Source organism: Indicator indicator, chromosome 22 (assembly GCF_027791375.1).
Source record: "Indicator indicator isolate 239-I01 chromosome 22, UM_Iind_1.1, whole genome shotgun sequence".
Taxonomy (NCBI): Eukaryota; Metazoa; Chordata; class Aves; order Piciformes; family Indicatoridae; genus Indicator; species Indicator indicator.
The window spans coordinates 8,589,138-8,607,957 of record NC_072031.1 but is presented as its reverse complement, the minus strand read 5'-3'; the positions used below and the strand labels follow the sequence as shown (position 1 = coordinate 8,607,957).

At 39.0% G+C, this 18,820-nt stretch overlaps 1 protein-coding gene across 1 annotated transcript in view; it reads left to right on the top strand.

Moving 5' to 3' along the window:
* Positions 1–18,820, top strand: part of SMG1 (SMG1 nonsense mediated mRNA decay associated PI3K related kinase) — a 63,019-nt gene that overhangs the window by 39,400 nt on the left and 4,799 nt on the right. The window contains exons 31-56 of the mRNA XM_054391142.1: positions 34–318; positions 1,282–1,426; positions 1,736–1,874; positions 2,152–2,382; positions 2,475–2,652; positions 3,481–3,642; positions 3,980–4,197; positions 4,400–4,554; positions 5,290–5,512; positions 6,479–6,725; positions 7,314–7,543; positions 8,054–8,302; positions 8,774–8,912; positions 9,000–9,109; positions 9,730–9,948; positions 10,359–10,549; positions 11,175–11,347; positions 11,735–12,014; positions 12,722–12,994; positions 13,076–13,310; positions 14,845–15,071; positions 16,112–16,262; positions 16,357–16,546; positions 16,745–17,214; positions 18,142–18,279; positions 18,386–18,538. Coding sequence (XP_054247117.1) covers positions 34–318; positions 1,282–1,426; positions 1,736–1,874; positions 2,152–2,382; positions 2,475–2,652; positions 3,481–3,642; positions 3,980–4,197; positions 4,400–4,554; positions 5,290–5,512; positions 6,479–6,725; positions 7,314–7,543; positions 8,054–8,302; positions 8,774–8,912; positions 9,000–9,109; positions 9,730–9,948; positions 10,359–10,549; positions 11,175–11,347; positions 11,735–12,014; positions 12,722–12,994; positions 13,076–13,310; positions 14,845–15,071; positions 16,112–16,262; positions 16,357–16,546; positions 16,745–17,214; positions 18,142–18,279; positions 18,386–18,538 — 5,411 coding nt within the window. The remainder of the gene's footprint in view (positions 1–33; positions 319–1,281; positions 1,427–1,735; positions 1,875–2,151; positions 2,383–2,474; positions 2,653–3,480; positions 3,643–3,979; positions 4,198–4,399; positions 4,555–5,289; positions 5,513–6,478; positions 6,726–7,313; positions 7,544–8,053; positions 8,303–8,773; positions 8,913–8,999; positions 9,110–9,729; positions 9,949–10,358; positions 10,550–11,174; positions 11,348–11,734; positions 12,015–12,721; positions 12,995–13,075; positions 13,311–14,844; positions 15,072–16,111; positions 16,263–16,356; positions 16,547–16,744; positions 17,215–18,141; positions 18,280–18,385; positions 18,539–18,820) is intronic.

Below are 18,820 nucleotides of genomic sequence, written 5' to 3'. Positions count from 1 at the left end.
CTCTGTTGAAGATGTGCTTTTCATGATATGCAGGTCAGTCAACACATGCCATGGAAATGCTGAGTTCTTGTGCCATATCCTTTTGCAAATCTGCCAAAGCTGAATATGCAGTTGCTAAATCAATCCTCACGCTGGCTAAGTGGATTCAAGCAGAATGGAAAGAGATTTCAGGACAGCTGAAACAAGTATATAGAGCTCGACAGCAGCAGAATCATACTGGTCTGTCTACCTTGTCTAAAAACATATATAATTTGATTGACCTCCCAGCTGTTAATACACTGGAAGAAGAATATCCTAGGATTGAAAGTGAATCTACAGGTAGATTTGTTCTCCTCCTCCTTATTTTTTTGTTAAATTAGTTACTGCTGATTACACTGAGGGATATTGGTAAAGAGTGGGTGCTCCCTTGCTCATATATTTCTTTTCCTAATAGACATAAAAGCACTGTGAAATTTGTGCAATGGGTAGCTATTAATAGTTAAAAACCCAAAACACCTTAATATTGCAATTTTTTTATATCTTTCACATTCTAATTATTCAAGTGATGATGGCCTGAAGAAGAAACTGGAATAAATTTTTTTTGAGGGGTCATGGATTGTATTCTTTCAGTCCCTGTATTTGCTAAAGTTGGAATCAGATCTTTTCAGATTAAGCATTGACAAGGTTTATATTTTGAAGGCTCTTATAAGTGAAAAGCAGTTACCTTAGGTTTTCTCATGATCTTTAATCTATACTTAATTTGAACACTTCTGTTGTTGCAACAAAATGTACTCTAATTCCCAATTTTTGGCAGACTTAAAATGTCAAGATGAAGTTCTTTGCTTAAGCAAGGATTTCATAAATTGCTTAGTTCCCCTCTGGTGGAGTCAGAATTATTTCAGAGCTGTTAATGGATCATAAAATTGTTCAGGTTGGAAAAGATCTTTAACATAGAGTCCAACTGTTAACCCAACACTGCCAAGTCCACCACTAAACCATGTCCCCTAGCACCTACATGTCTTAACTACCTCCAGGGATGGTGACTCCCAGCACTGCCCTGGGCAGCTGTTCCAGAACTTGACAACCATTTTGGGGAAGAAATTTTTCCTAATGTCCAATCTAAACTGGGTTTTGTTTTGCAGCCACTGTCAGGACTGAAAAGTAGTTGTTTCAGAAAGCATTACACTCTTGGGTACTAACTTGACTGAAAAAAGAATATGTTCTAGTGTTACTTTCTATGTTGAATAAATTAGAGGTAAGTTTTGGGTCATAACATACATTGCTCTTTTTCTTCCATGACAGTAAACATTGGAGTTGGAGAGCCTGACTTCATCTTGGGACAGCTGTATCACTTGTCTTCAGTACAAGCACCTGAAGTAGCCAAGTCTTGGGCAGCCCTGGCTAGTTGGGCTTATAGATGGGGTCGGAAAGTAGTTGATAATGCCAGGTAAATTCTTCCTGATGTTTAAATTTATGTGGCACAATTAATGTTCTTAAGATAAACCATAGCTTTGTATTTACGGCTGCTGCTTTTTGTGGTCTGAAATCGCACGTGAGCAGAAAGCTGAATGTTCTCTTGTTTACTTGCCTTCTGTAAAAAAAAAAAAAAAGAAAAAAAAAAAAAGGGGAGCTTAATTCTGAGATAAGGATGAAAGTTCTTCTTCCTTCAAGAAGTTTTATATATACAGTCTCAATGGGTTCAGTAGCTCTACAGATACTAAAATACTGAGGATGAATAATTCATTAAATGTTACAGTCAGGGAGAAGGTGTTCGTCTGCTGCCCCGGGAGAAATCCGAGGTTCAGAACTTGCTTCCAGACAACATTGCGGAGGAAGATAAAGAGAAGATCTATGGGATTCTGGGGCAGGCAGTGTGTCGTCCAGCTGGGATTCAAGTAAGTGCATGTTTGCTTGCTTAAATGTCCAACTTCAGTGTGAACTTCACTTTTTTTTTTTTTCCCCCCTCTACTGTTGTTAAATTTAAAATTCGGACAATACAAGAGTTGTGTAAAAAAAACACCTATTAGCTAAGTGGCAACATAGCTGCTCTATGGACTATGGTAATACCAAGCAGTGGAGTTACCTAGGCAAAAAGTGGATTAGGAACTGATATTGCTTGTGAAAATGGTTGGAGGGTTTAAACAAATCTGTTCTCCTTTTATTTGCATTTAGGATGAAGATATGACTCTCCAAATCACAGAAAATGAAGACAATGAAGAAGATGATATGGTGGATGTCATATGGCGTCAGTTATTAACGAGCTGCCCCTGGCTTTCAGACCTTGATGAAAATGCAACAGAAGGGTTAATTAAAGTATGGAGGAAAGTTGTAGACAGAATCTTCAGTCTCTATAAACTCTCCTGCAGTGCATACTTTACTTTCCTCAAACTCAATGCTGGCCAGGTTAGTGGTTGTGCTGATGAGAAAATCCAGTGACAGACTTCTAAAGGATCATGTGAATTAGATATTTACCTTAGAGGAGTATTTTCTTTCAGGTTCCTCTTGATGAAGATGATCCTAGACTGCACTTAAGAAATACCTCTGAGCAAAGCACTGATGATGTTATTGTGATGGCAACACTAAGGCTGTTACGATTGCTTGTGAAACATGCTGGAGAACTTAGACAGTATCTAGAGCATGGGCTGGAAACGACACCTACTGCTCCTTGGAGAGGTAATTATATGTTTCCTAGCTATTAAAATTAATTTTGATGCATTGTCTTGAAATAGAAGCAGAAAAGTATTGATTGCGCTTCTGTAAAATTTGTATTTAAGCATGATGGAAAGAGCCTGTCTTTTACAGAAGAATTTAATTAAAGATGTTCATGTCTGCCATGCATTCTGATCTTAGAACAGTTAAGCAGCAAAGAATCTGATCCACTCACCCACATGAAAACATTGAAAGGAGGAAGGAGATGTAGTTTGTTTAGCATTACATTGTATTCCCACCCTAAAAAAAAAGATGGGTTTTTTGTTTGGTTTTTTTTTTTTTCCTTAGCTGCAGTTCAAAATGCAGATCAGATAAAGATGTGTGGCTACAACCAGATGTCTTAGGAGTAGTTGTTTGTCACTACACTACTGGTGCTGATTGCTCAGGGACTTCGCCACAGAAGGCTATTGAGTTGAAGTGTGGAAGGCAGCAGAAGAGGAGGCCAACTATTGCAAAGTTGTAATTTCTTTTCAAACATCAGTTTTGCTAACTTCAACTATTCATGTGACTCTCCCTAATGAATGACAGAGATGATGTGCAAAACTCAATTCCTAGTGCTTGGCTAAAGGATTTCTGTACTGCATTCGATGTGACCTGCATTTGATTGGTAAAAGAAAAGAGGCTGTTGCCTGTACCATCAAAGACAGTTAAAAAGTTTTTGTTGGGGAACTAGACATTTCTATTCTCTCAGTTCAAAACCAGCTTGCTTCTTAAAGTAAGATGAAATAAAAATCTGCATCATTTGAAGTAAAATGAAGTAAGTCAGCATGTTTTCTTCTTGTGTTTCTGCAGGTATTATACCTCAGCTTTTCTCTCGCCTGAACCACCCAGAAGTGTACGTTCGGCAGAGCATTTGCAACTTACTGTGCCGAGTGGCTCAAGATTCTCCTCATCTCATCCTATATCCTGCAATAGTGGGGACCATTTCACTTAGCAGTGAATCCCAGACCTCAGGTATGGAGGGGGAAAAAGATGTGCAAACATACTTTAGCTGTAGTCTTCTTATATCCTGAATAAAATGATACTGAGAGGTTTGATTTAATTAATATTTTTTCCTCCAATAACTCTGATACTTTCTATTTTAAGAGTATTGCTGTTATGGGACCTCACTGATACTTTTAATTTGATTTGCCAATAAGTTTTGGTCAATAAGTTTTTTCAGTTTTATCATTATGTACTTTGCCAGTGCTCAATGCAGTATGAGTTCTTCATGCTAAATGAAGTATGGAATGATGTACCTTTCAAGGCCAGAATAACGTAGCTGGTATTTTAATCTCTATTTTTAATTTAGGAAGCAAGCTTCCATCTGCTATCCCTACCTTGCTAGGTAATATTCAAGGAGAAGAACTGTTGGGTGGTGAATGTGATGGAGGGAGCCTCCCAGCTTCTCAAGAAAGCAGTAAAGATGAAACAAAAGTTGGATTAAATGAAGATCAAGCAATGATGCAAGATTGCTACAGCAAAATTGTGGAGAAACTCTCTGCTGCAAATCCAACAATGGTATTGCAGGTATATAATCCAAAGAGCTCTCTGTGCTCGTTTGAACCACAAAATGCATAATTTGTGTCTCTTGTGGGCAGACCTGCTGAAAGTTTGGTGCATCTTTGCTGTAAGGCTGTCATATATTTTTTTTTTCATCTGTTTGTCTACAAAAAAAAGTCTTAATCCTAGTATGCTTACAAGGCAGTGAGTGTTGATTTATTTTATACAGGTTCAAATGCTAGTGGCTGAGCTGCGAAGAGTCACAGTTCTTTGGGATGAACTTTGGTTGGGAGTTTTACTGCAGCAGCATATGTATGTCCTCAGAAGGATTCAGCAGCTGGAAGATGAAGTCAAGAGGGTCCAAAACAACAACACTTTACGGAAGTATGTCTTTGTGTATTTTTCAAGTGGGAATGGTAACAAATGTTTGTTCTTGAGGAAGCATATGGTCAAAGCCGTCAGCAGTGTTGCTGCTGCTGAGTTCATGCTATCCTAGCTGCATTCTGTAAGCCAGTGGCCTTACTTCAAGAACATTTTGATGGCACAGCTAGTACTTTGAGCAAAGAGAAACTGCTGTCTACCTGTGAATCCATATTGAGATTTCCTTAGTAATAAAATGTACATTAAGTTACAGATTGGAGTAAACAGAGCGCTTAAATCTGTTTTCAAAGTTCAGCAAGTCTCTTTCTTTTCCTTCTTTCTCCCCACTTCCTCATCTGGGGTTCTCCTCTGGATGGGTTTTTGGAAGAGGAAAGCCCTGTACTGGGCAGCTGCCTAGGCTTTTGAGAATGCTTCTTGAATTCTATCCTCCAGGCTGATACAGGAAAACAGCAAGTTCCTTAGAGCGGTTTGAGCTCTGAGCTTCTCCTCAGGGTTTCCAATGGTGAAGTTCAAATGTTTCAATTAAACAAAAAAAAAAGGTGTAGTTCAGCAGAACATATGTTTAATGTGGAATGAAATAATCTTTTTTTAGTACTGTCATCCTTGAAGACCTCATTTTACAGATGTAACAGTTGTCATTAATTCTTGTCTCATTTGTAGTCTTTTCTTTTAATGCTGTGAACCAAGTGACTTGGTTTGATGGAGTTAGGAGGAAATGTTGCTGTTTTTTCTTCCTAGAGAGGAGAAGATAGCAATCATGCGTGAGAAGCACACAGCCCTCATGAAGCCTATCGTGTTTGCTTTGGAACACGTGCGGAGCATCACTGCAGCTCCTGCAGAAACCCCTCATGAGAAATGGTTTCAGGATAACTATGGAGATGCAATTGAAAACGCACTAGAAAAACTTAAGAATCCTTTGAATCCTGCTAAACCTGGAAGCAGCTGGCTCCCATTTAAAGAGGTATTATATGCACAGATTAAGTATTCCTCATGCTCTTGATGCAACATGTATTTGACCCCCTCCTTAGTATTGTCCTGCTGTTCTCTTGCCATACCAAAATTGCAGCACGAAGCATTGTCTTCTCTGCTTATCACCACAGGCATGCTAGACATTGAGGCACAGTAATTTTTGCCTCTGTAACAAGTCCTACTGACTGTCTGGATTATTGCATTTCTACCCAATGAAATAATTTGATTCGTATCTTGCATCTTCCACTGTCTTGGGTGCTGTCAGTTTTGAGGACAGAGGGCTTTATTTTTTTTTTTTTACACTATCTTTCTGAAACCTTTGTCATTTGAGTTTAGTGGATTTAAGTATTAGCAAGTTTATACTCTGCTTATCTAAGCGTAATTCTTGGGCCCTGCAGCAACATTGAAGTAGCCAACTCTTCCCAAAGGTACTTTGTTTTTCACTATGGATCTGAGGACATGATTACATTAAAAAATAAGAAACATGTTCACTTGGACATCCAGAGCAATCCTGGTGTTCGTTTTAAAAGCCTTGCTAGACAGAACCTGGCTCTTGCATACAAATGGACTTTTTTTTGTTTTAATAGTTTTCCTTTTGCAGAACAAGCAAGCATTCAGCTATGTAAACAGGAGTTTGCTGAACACTGCTGCCTTTGACCACAGCTCAGATATATATAACTGCAAGAGCAGACCACTTGAGGAGTTTAATTTGTTGTGGCTTTGGTGCCTGTCACCAGGCAGGGTGTATTTGCTGCATAAAGGATGTTTTTTAGTTTTTGCTATCTTTATCCTGAGCTATAAATGGATTAGTAGGGTGCCAAGACTAAAAGGTATTTCAAGAAAAATCTCCATGCTTTCTGGGAGATAACCATTATTAAATCTGTTTGGTGGTAGCTTATTTTTAATGCTAACTTTTAAGTTGAACCTCAGCCTAAACCAAAACATGTCTTTGGAATAGGTGATGCTAAGTTTGCAGCAAAGAGCACAGAAACGGGCCAGTTACCTTCTGCGACTTGAGGAAATCAGTCCTTGGTTGGCTGCCATGATGAACACTGAAATAGCACTTCCTGGAGAAGTATCTACCAGAGACACAGTCACAATACATAGCGTGGGCAGCACCATCACAATCTTGCCTACCAAAACCAAACCTAAAAAGCTACTTTTCCTGGGTTCAGATGGGAAGAACTATCCCTACCTGTTCAAAGGTATGAAACTGAAGTTTTCTTACACAAATTTCTGTCTCTTGTTACAAATATTAAAGTTAGGAAGTTGCTTGGTTGCAACTTTTTATCTCTATGCACGATATGGCCAAACAGTTGAGGCATGTGCTCCCTCTCTTCCCCACCTTCCACTTCATTATATGTTTGCTAGGAATTTTCCTTGTGAAGCTGTAGAGCCAGGGGTGTTTCAGATCCCTTATTTTAATCAGAGTTGCATCAGAGACAGTGTTCTTCCTGCATACTGATTGGATTATCTGGATGCACTTTCTAGAAAGTTTAAGGTAGCACCCAGAAGAGAGCTTGAGAGACTTCATACCTCCTGAAAGGAAAAGACCTGTTATGATAGTAACTGTTGCATGTACTGTTCACAGAGTGAGCAGTCGTAAAGTGGTGATTCTAGTAGGCAAATGCTCTGTAAACATTCAGGTTTGTGCTGAGCAACTCATCCTTTATCTACATAATTCCTGAAGCTATTTGTAGCCTGAAACGAAGTAGGATTTCAAAAAAATGCTGAATTTTGGGCTTTAAGAGAAGACTATATGCAAACTAAACATTAAACAATATTTATCACAGGTTTGGAAGACTTACATCTGGATGAAAGGATCATGCAGTTCTTATCAATTGTGAACACAATGTTTGCTACTATTAACCGTCAAGAGACACCAAGGTTCCATGCAAGGCACTACTCTGTGACACCTCTGGGAACAAGGTCAGGCTTGATCCAGTGGGTGGATGGAGCTACACCTCTGTTTGGTCTTTACAAGCGGTGGCAACAGCGGGAAGCTGCTGTACAAGCACAAAAGGTAACAGCTGTTAATGCCAACTAGAGAACAGTCCAGAAGGGAAGTGTTCTGATGTGCTTGGCACTCCTAATTTAGCCTTAAAATGATTGTTTTTTTCATAACATAGAATGATTCTCTGTATCATATCCTTTGGAATTACAGCAGTTGTTAATGAAACTGCGTGTGAGATGTGTATTACAGTAGGTGATGCTGTTCTGTTATGATAGATTGAGGGGAGAGCTCGTTTTGAACGGAGTTAACCTTGGCTGAAATTGTGTTAGTCATTTAATTTTAAATACAGGTTTTACAGTTATGTATTTGAAATTTACCTTGATAAGAGCAGAGTTAGACCAGACCAACAAAAAAAGTTTATTTAGGCTTTTTTAACTTGAATTTTGAAAAAAATCTGAGCTGTTCAAGTCAGTAGAGGAGTTGCTGTTTCATTTTCACAGAACCCGAGTTTGGGATATTTTTCTGTGGTAAGACATTGCAATGCATAAACTACCATTTTTACCTTTTTACCTCTTCTAGGCTCAGGACTCTTACCAGACTCCTCAGAATCCTGGAATAGTGCCTAGGCCCAGTGAACTCTACTACAGTAAAATTGGACCTGCTTTAAAAGCCGTTGGGCTTAGTCTTGATGTGTCACGTCGTGACTGGCCCTTGAATGTCATGAGGGCTGTTCTAGAAGAGCTGATGGAAGCAACTCCTCCAAACCTCCTAGCGAAGGAGCTCTGGTCGTCATGTACTACACCAGATGAATGGTGGAGAGTTACACAGGTCTGTACAACCTAAAAGATTGTGATCTTAATGGGATGAGGGGCACCAAATGTCAGGGATGTGTTCAAGTGATGGTATTTGTCACTTAGATGAGCCAGCACTGCTGAAGTGTCCTGTAACAGGGAACGTTGGCCATTGTACCATCTGGAATAAAAAATGGGTATACATCTGACATGTTCCTTTGTGACCTGCCCTAAGTGGCCCTGCTTGCAGAAGGGTTGGACTCAATCTTTGGAGGTCCCTTCCAACCCCTAGCACTCCTATGATAGCTCTACATTTATGGTAGTAGAAGTATCAGTCTAAGGCATGAAAACTTTCGTAAACTATCATCAGACAACAAATACAAAACAGATTGAAATAAGTTGGTTTTGAATTGTCTTACATTTAAAATAATGTTTTAAGATGGTAGTCAGTCCAATGTGTTGGCAGAGGATTCCCACAAATAATTTTTTCCTGAAACTCTCTTTAAAGTCGTATGCAAGATCCACTGCAGTTATGTCCATGGTTGGCTACATCATTGGCCTTGGAGACAGACATCTGGATAATGTTCTTATAGATATGACTACAGGAGAAGTTGTCCACATAGATTATAATGTTTGCTTTGAAAAAGGTAATTTAATAAATGCTATATGTTATTCAAATACAAGGTTTCCCTTCTTGTTAATTAAAAGAAACAACTTAATATTTTATCTTGAAGGGAAAAGCCTTAGGGTGCCAGAGAAGGTTCCATTCCGGATGACTCACAATATTGAAACAGCACTCGGAGTGACAGGAGTAGAAGGGGTTTTCAGGCTTTCTTGTGAACAGGTAAGCTAGGAAATCTGCAGAAAACTAAGGGCTGTCACTTGCCAAATGCTGTCTTAGAAATCTATTAAACATTCTGTTGTTGATTTATAAAGTCTTCACCTTTCCTGCTGTGATTTTAATTTGACTTGTCAGCTGCGCACTACAGTAGGTATTTAAGAAGCATGATAATGTCAGATAAATACATCTGCAATTAGCAGTGGCACAACTGCAATTCATTGGGAAAGGGGACTTGTAGCTTGAGATGTAAAGTGCTACGTGTTTCCGGAAGCTTTTATTGTGAAGTTTTGCTTACTCTCTTCCTTCATGACTTGTCCTTTATAAACATGACAGGCTTTTAAAAAGAAAAAACATCTATGAACAAAGGAGAATTTTCTCCCTGAAGTATTTGTTGCTAGAGTCTAGACTTTGTGTGGAGGGCTAGAATGCAGTCTTTAGTTCTAGTGTTGGTACTACAGGCTAGCTGCATTTGGGCATATGGTAGTGTTCTTCCTGTATTTGTAGCAGTCAGGGATGAGTTAGGGATTTCTGTACCTACTCATGTACAGTGTTTTGCATTCAAAATTCCACTATTCTACAAGGATAACACAAGATAGAATGAGTCTGTTTAAAACACGATGCAGGTCCTTCATATTATGCGGCGTGGGAGAGAGACTTTGCTCACCTTGCTTGAAGCTTTTGTTTATGATCCTCTGGTGGACTGGACCGCAGGAGGCGAAGCAGGATTTGCTGGAGCTGTCTATGGTGGTGGTGGCCAGCAGGCTGAAAACAAGCAAAGCAAAAGAGAAATGGAAAGAGATATTACACGGAGTCTCTTTTCTTCAAGAGTGGCTGAGATAAAGGTGAGTTTACTACAATAATTTTCTATCTTATAACCAAAGTAGTTATTGCATTTTAGGAGTGGTGGAAGAGGTGGTTGTTAGAAGTAGTCCATAAATTGTATTGAGCCAAATTGAGTTTGTATTGAGGGAAATGCTTGTATGGAACTTGCAAGTATTTAGTTTTCATTTTCTGTGTGCTTTGTTCCAAAACATTGCTTTAATGTTTTGCCTGAATTTATGAGCTGGAGGAATAAAAGTAGAGGTTTAGGGAGCCGTCTAAATATGGAATGACTGTTAAGCTTTAGGACTTGTAGCATTGGAGGTAGTTCGAGATGAACAATATCACTGAAGAGTTAAGTGCTGCCATATATTACTTTCACTTACCTGTTTGAGTTTAGTGCAGTTCTATAACATCTGTCTCTTGGTTACAGGTTAACTGGTTCAAGAACAGGGATGAAATGCTTGCTGTGTTGCCAAAATTGGACAGTAGTTTAGAAGAATATCTGAACCTGCAAGAACAGTTGACAGATGTAGAAAAGTTACAAGGAAAACTACTGGAGGAGATAGAATTTCTGGAAGGTGCAGAAGGAGTGGATCATCCCTCCCACACGCTTCAGCACAGGTAAAGGGGAGCCAGGAATTCTGTCAGGAATTGCTCACCTCAATACAGATGGTGGTTTAGTCATCTCCTTAAGAGTTAAATGTTAGAAATGTATATACAAGAGAGATTAATGGGTGGGTAAAAGCTATTCTTGAGGTAAGCAAGTCACTGCTTGGACAGGAGAACTATTGAAACTGTTTTCCTACTGAATAATCTGATTTATATCCTGTGCCACATACTCCATCAACATAACCTGTGCTAGTCTGTGTTCCACACTTGACCTTCAAGGCAAGAGATAGAATGTGCTGAATGTGATGTCCCATCAAATTAATCCAGATAATGCAGCTATTGATTAAATAGCACAAAACCCTTTTCATCTATGTTTCTAGCTCTTTAAATTGTTCTTCGTGTTTATTTGGAATAGATCAAGTATTTCAGAACTGCATATATGTACACACATTCAGTATTTTGGAGGAAAACAGAATTATTTATTAATATTGTTAAAAGTTTTCTGTAACTGGTTAGAATATGCTCATTTTCTGATCAACAAGGAGGTTGTGTTGTTTCAATAGATTTTTTCAATATATTTCAGTTGGCTTGTTCTTTCTTGTAGTACTTACTTGATTTTGTGGCTTTAATAATTCAGGTATTCTGAGCACACACAGTTGCAGTCTCAACAAAGAGCTGTCCAGGAGGCAATCCAGGTGAAGCTGAATGAGTTTGAGCAGTGGATAACACACTACCAAACTGCTTTCAGTAATTTAGAGGCCACGCAGCTTGCAAGTCTTCTTCAAGAAATTAGCACACAGATGGACCTAGGTATGAAACAGTGTTTGTGGAGTCTTGTTAATGGTTTGAGATAACTAGAGTTCATCATCAGGAGGCATCATGAGTATCCTCTAACCGATAGACAAGGTCCTCTGTATAATAAACTAAAAACAAAATTAATTATTCAGAGCATGATTTAGAGCACTTCAAGGTTTGTGTGCCAAGCTGTCTGAAGGAACTTGTCTGTCTTTATAGTAGCTGGGTGCAAGATTATTTTCTTACCTTGTGCTCAAAATTCCCAGTATGGATTCTCCATGCCTCCTTCAGCATAAGTGAAAAAGAGCATTTTTGAAAAGATGTTAATGCTTAGTATTTGCATGCCATAAAATGTGTACTTCAGAGATGCATCTTAATTTTTAAACATCTTCCCTAAAAAAGGTCCTCCAAGTTATGTACCAGCAACGGCGTTTCTGCAGAACGCAGGCCAGGCACATCTCATCAGTCAGTGTGAACAGCTGGAAGGAGAAGTTGGTGCTCTTCTCCAGCAGAGAAGATCTGTCTTACGTGGCTGTCTTGAACAGCTGCACAACTATGCAACAGTAGCTCTTCAGTATCCAAAAGCTGTGTTTCAGAAGCACCGAATAGAGCAGTGGAAAACCTGGATGGAAGAACTCATCTGTAACATGACAATAGAGCGTTGTCAGGATATCTTTAGGAAGTAAGTTGACAGAATATTGCTTTGTTTGAAAAACTTAAGTTTTCAAGGAACTTCAGGATTTTAATTTCCTGATTAGAATAATTATTTTGCAAGGACTTATCTAATTATGTAGCAAGATATGTTGTAGTTAGTTTGAAGGAAAAGATGAAACAGTATTTTTTTCGTATCAGATTTTCAGAGTTTAGTCTGTACCACAAAAACAACCCAAGTAACATTGGTCTGTAATGAACAATTGAAGAACCAGGTTTGGAGTTTAGGGTAGTGATATTTAGGGCTTTTAGAAACTTCTAGTATTTAAAAATCACTGGAGTCACTTAAAATTTTATTGAAATGAAAGCAGATTCTCAAGCAGTTCTGTTCTTACTTTGTTCCAAAGTCAGGCCATTTCACCATTATTATTTGGTTGGCTTACATCATCTAGGTTATTTTCAAACATTTACATGGAAACCTTCCTATTTCTTATGTTCTACACATTCTTTGCCTCAAGGACTACTGCTTGTCTTCTGTCCTTGCAAACAGGTGTGAAATATGGTGCATTCTAGGACTTTACAAAAGCGTCTTTAGTTTAGCCATCAACTGCTGTGATGCGGAGTAGGTGATGTAGGAGCTGTTCAAATGCAGAGCATTATCCTTACCCACAAAGCAGGATGCAATTTGCTAGTGCTTGAGAAGGGAGAATTTTATTGTTGCCTACTTTTGCCTTACAGGTATGAAATGCAGTATGCTCCCCAGCCACCCCCAAGTGTCTGCCAGTTCATAACGGCTACAGAAATGACTCTGCAGCGCTATGCGGCAGATATAAACAGCAGGCTGATCAGGCAGGTGGAGCGCTTGAAGCAGGAGGCAGTTACTGTGCCTGTTTGTGAAGAGCAGCTGAAAGAAATCGAGCGTTGCATAAAGGTTTTCCTTCATGAAAACGGAGAGGAGGGCTCCCTGAGCTTAGCCAGCGTGATCATCTCAGCGCTGTGCACGCTGACGAGGTGAGTTGCCTCTGTGACACTTGGTGGTTGCGTGGAGAGCACAGTAGCAGGCGGCTTGACTAAGTGTCCTAACTTACCTAGGCGAAATCTGATGATGGAAGGTGCAGCATCTAGTGCTGGAGAGCAGCTGGTTGATTTGACTTCAAGAGATGGAGCCTGGTTCTTGGAGGAGCTTTGCAGCATGAGTGGGAATGTTACGTGCCTTGTGCAGTTGCTGAAGCAGTGTCATCTTGTACCCCAGGACCTGGACATTCCTAACCCAGTTGAAGCGTCGGAAGCTGTTCACTTAGCAAATGGAGTCTATATTTCACTTCAGGTGATACTTGCTCTTACTTTCTCTTTACTCATCCTCAACCTTCTAAGGCTTCAGCTAAGCCATTCTTAGCAGCTTCTTCCTTGAACAGCTATATGCTTGTTTGTGATGCTGTGGAGATTTTTTTTTTTTTATGGTTCTGAGTCTTGGTTGTTGTATTTGGCTGAGCTGAGCACACATTTTCCACTACCATTTAAGTTTTTATTTGTTGAAAGAAACCATTTTGATCTGTACATCATAAATTGTAAAAACTGCTGTCAAGTAACCATGAGAAAAGTTAACACCATATTGATAGGCATACCAGCTTTCTGTCTTGCTTTCACTCTCTTATTCTGTTGCTGGTAGTTCAGAACATTTTCCAAACTGTTCGGTCTGTGCTTTTTCTGTTCCTGCTAAGCATTAATATGTTTTTACTTGAAACAAGTAGTTTGAAACAAATTCTCTAAACTGATTTTACAGGCCCCAAGAAGGAGAAAAAATCATTTTTAATTTTGAGCTTTAGAAATGTTTCTACTTTAATAAGCAAAGACAAAACACAAGTGGTGACTTAAGTAAAACGCCTGCTGAAGACTTAAGTGGTTTATAAACTGCCTGCTGTAAATTTGCTTTTTAAGGCATTCTATTGGAAAGATGTTTTCCTGCCAACCTGTGTAAATGCCTCAAAATTTTCTTCACTGGTTTCTTCCCTCTTCAAAGCATTGCCATTTCAGAAGCTTTTCAGAACCATACATGCAGTGCAGCTGCCATCTTTCACCCACATGCTTGTCCTGTGAGGTCTTAAACAAGATGCATAACTTACTAGAAGTCAAGACAACCAATCTTTTTGGTGTGTCCTGTCTCATTTGGAAGACAGCACGTTGGTTGGTTCTTTCTGCAGCTGCCTTTAGCCCTCTGATATATTCTGCCTGAGGAAAATTCCTTTATGTAACCTAAGGTTCTGTTTTTTTCTTACCTCTATTGATTTTTGTGGCATGAGTAGGACTCGAGCAAAATAGTCACTATCTGGCAGGTTTTTAATTATTTTCCCTTGTCTAATCAGTTTAGCAAATCAGAAATTCAATAAATAATTTAATTCTCTCTTGTATAGCTACATAATTTGGCAAAATTGATTTGCAGAATGTGATCTCTGTACCACAGGAGGATCACTGCAAGATATTGCTGCTGGAGGGTGCTGTTGACGTAGTTGTTGCTGCCTTGTGCAAATGTTAAACGTTTGGGTTTGTACAGGGGTTTAATACATTCTAGGTTTATTTACATAAAAAGCCAACCGAAAACCAAACAAGAAACCCACCCCAAACCCACCCCAACAAAAAACCCAAACAAATAAAAACCAAACCAAAACCAAACCCAACCAACCAAAGAAACAAAAGCAAAAAAAAAAAAAAAAACCCACAAGAGGAGATTTAGACCCTTGGCTGTCAACCATCATACAGTCCATCATGGGACAGTGTCATACTGAAATGAGAGAGATGATGATGTATATGATATTTTTTGAGAGGGGAAGATGTCTTAGGTGTTCCTACTTACTTCCCAACAGGAACTGAACTCTAACTTCCGACAGATCATTTTTCCTGAAGCACTTAGGTGCTTAATGAAAGGAGAATACACTTTAGAGAGCATGCTCCATGAACTAGATAATCTCATTGAGCAAACAACTGATGGGGTCCCTTTGCAAACTTTGGTTGAATCTCTTCAAGCCTACTTACGGAATGCTGCTATGGGACTAGAGGAAGAAACACATACTCATTACATTGATGTAGCCAGGTAAATAACTTTTTTTTCCAGTTTGGGTTTGAGAGGATGAAGGCTGCAGAAGATTATTTTACCTGAAATAATTTTATCTAAATTTTGACATCCAGGCTTTTCTTGTCCAAGGATACCTGTATTACCTTAAAGTGTGCACATTTCCTTACCGTTTCTTTATCTGCAGTTAACCTGCTTAAAGTTGACTTCTGGTAATCTGCCTTTGCCAAAATAATTGAAGTTATGGGATGTTAAAAATGGGAACTGATCCTTTAGTTTGTGGGAGGAACCTGTGAAAGGGAGAGCTTGTAAGCATGGCACTTCTCATCAGGGCTTGGAGCAGCTTTTGCATAATGAATCAATGATGTGATTTTTAATTTTATTTTTGTTTTTTAAATAAATAAAACCGCACCCAAACCAACAAACCACAAACAAAACCCCAACCAAGCCAAAAGGCTTGTGAATGTTGTAATGTGGGACAGTATCTTTCTGGGGCAGTGCTTGGTAGAAAACTAAGCCAAGTCTCAAAGCTTCCTGTTGAGTAGAAGTGATCGTGCTGCTTCCCTTGAGCCAGTTAGTGTGGCTCCACTAGTGGTACAACAAAGACTTGTATACCAGTTGAAAACAATTTTTTTTCGTCTTAGGTGAATTTTCTTCCTTGTTTACCTATTGGCAAGCTTACTAAGCCTAACAGTTGAGGGTCAAAAGTGTTATAAGGCAAGGAGAGGATAAGGCCACCCTTTCAGGAGCAGCAAGCTGTTAAACCATCTCGGCCATAAGCTGAGCCCTCATCCTCCACTGGTTTACCCCATACTCCATTCAGTCAGTAGTATGTGTGCATATTATCAAACCAGTCCTTGATTTTTCAGGAAGGAACAAGTAATATTTACATCATTACTGTTCATTCCTTTTTTTTACCATGCTCATAGGAAGGGTATGCTCTATCCTTGACCTGTATTTTAAGTTAGCTTTGTAGCTGGCTGTGGGACAAATCAGTTTTAAGAAAACCCTATTTATTCCATGTAGACTAAGCAAAAACATGTACTTTTTTTTTTTTTAAGAGTACTTCATGCTCAGTATGGTGAACTGATTCAACCAAGAAATGGATCAGTTGATGAAACTCCCAAAATGTCAGCTGGTCAAATGCTTTTGGTAGCCTTTGATGGAATGTTTGCTCAAGTGGAAACTGCATTTGGTTTATTGATTGAAAAGGTATGGATTTGCTCTTCTAAGAGTACTCTTTGAGTCAGGAATATGAAAGTTTTAAATAAAAACAAAGCCAATTTATATCCTTTACATTGCTCAGCTAAATAAGATGGAAATCCCTGTTGCATGGCGCAAGATCGACATAATCAGGGAAGCCCGCAGCACCCAAGTGAACTTTTTTGATGATGACAACAATCGGCAAGTTCTAGAGGAAATTTTCTTTCTGAAGAGACTGCAGACAATTAAAGAATTTTTCAGGCTCTGTGGTACCTTTTCTAAAACATTGTCAGGTATGTACATGTCATCAGATATTCAGCATCACTTTTTTCCCACTTCTCATCCCCTGTTGTTTTAAGAAGAATATAAACCAGTCCTGGTTACTGTAACTCATGTTTTATAAATGGCAAGTGTGCAGGAAGGAATCTTGCTGTGTTTATAAGTCAGATAATGTTTTGTTTATAACAAATACTATTTCTTTCCTTTAAAAGGGATCAGCTCACTTGAAGACCAGAACGCAGTAAATGGACCCGTTCAAATTGTTAACGTGAAAGCCCTCTACAGAAACTCTTGTTTTAGTGAAGACCAGATGGCCAAACCAATCAAAGCTTTTACAGCTGATTTTGTGAGACAGCTTTTAATTGGCCTTCCAAATCAAGCTTTGGGACTTACTTTGTGCAGTTTCATCAGTGCTTTGGGTGTCGATATCATTGCTCAAGTAGAGGCTAAAGACTTTGGAGCAGAAAGCAAAGTTTCTGTGGATGACCTCTGCAAGAAAGCTGTGGAGCACAACATCCAGATCGGCAAGTTCTCACAGCTGGTCATGAACAGGGCAACAGTGTTGGCTAGCTCATATGACACAGCATGGAAGAAGCATGATCTAGTGCGCAGGCTTGAAACCAGTATTTCATCTTGCAAGACCAGTCTGCAGAGGGTACAGCTGCACATTGCCATGTTCCAGGTGAGACCACAATACATCTCCAAACTCTCTGTGGAAAGTGAGCTTTAGTTTCTGTATCTGAGCACAAAAAGGATTTTATATTTTGTTGAATGAGCTTTAGAGTATCTTAAGGAATTTGATTTTGAATTATTCTGTAAGTGTGTAAGTAAAAGGTGTTAGAGCTCGCTTATTTTGAGGACTGCCTGCTTTAGAAGATGCAAATATGGCAATATGGCAATTCTTTTTGAGTCAATGCATGCATTTTTTTCAATAATAAAGTCACTTATTAGAAAACAACCAAGGTTGTTCATTGCTTTTCATACTAGCAAGCTTCTCCCCTTCTGTTTTCAATCAGCCTAACTTTAAGAGGGGGGGAGAATGCTTAAAGCAGAGGATAGGCATTGCTGAGTGTTGCCTTCCACCTTTGTTTCGTTCTAATGTATTAACTCTGTGTCCTTGCTCCACTGTTTCCCTCATGGAAAAGTATAAATAGCAGCAGTATCAATCCTGAAAATGTTCTGAGGGTTTAGACAAATGCCATTGGTCACCTTGAACTGTGAGCTGTGTTGTAGTGTCATTGATCTTCATTTTGTAGTGATTTGTAGATTAAGGGTAGAGGCTTTTTCTTTGTGAGCTAATAAACTATTTCATCATAGACTGGTAGGTAAAATCATCTTGGTTTTGTAAATTGTTTTTCAGTATTTATGGATTTTTCCTTTAGAATAAGCAAGTATGTGTAAATCACTTTAAGTAATGGTATAAATATCCCAACCAGCAAAACATAGTTTACAACTACCTGTAATTTAACCCCTTTGTAATGATTTGGACTTTTTAAGCATGCTGGTATTGCCTGACCTCTAACCCTTTTAAAATGCCCTTAAAGTGTGCTAGAGTACTAGAATTGCTGGTGATGCAAAGTATTTTTTTGTCCCCATTATTATATTACAGTGGCAGCATGAAGATCTCCTCATTAGTCGCCCACAAGCTATTTCAGTTACTCCTCCACCTCGTTCTGCAATTTTAGCCAACATGAAAAAGAAACTTCACACGCTCAGTCAGATTGAAGCTTCAATTGCAACAGTCCAGGTACTACTATTTGTGGGGAGGGTAGTTCAGCAGCACATCGGAATGTGACACTAACACAAACTGCAAAATGATCTGTCACCTGTTTTCTTTTTCTTCCCCATTGCAGGAGAAACTAGCGGCACTGGAAGCCAGTATTGAGCAGCGTTTAAAATGGGCAGGAGGTGCTAATCCTGCACTGGCACCAGTCTTGCAAGATTTTGATGCCACTATTGCTGAAAGAAGAAACCTCGTACTGAAAGAAAGTCAAAGAGCAAGTCAGGTACTATACATAAATATATTACTGTTGTCTTGATAAGTGTGTTCACTCTATTTTCTGCTTGGGATTTATGTAGACAATACATTTCCTTATAATACATCAGCATCTAAAGAGCACACACAGGTAACCAAATACTTCTAGGAATCCCACTTTAAAAGCAATATGAATAATCTCTGGGATAGTTGTTGAAAGGTTGGATGATTCTGAAATGATACTGCTGCTGGAACAGAGCAGAGGGGTTTTATTGCTGTATTTAAAATTCTTCCTTCTAAGGATATGCAACAA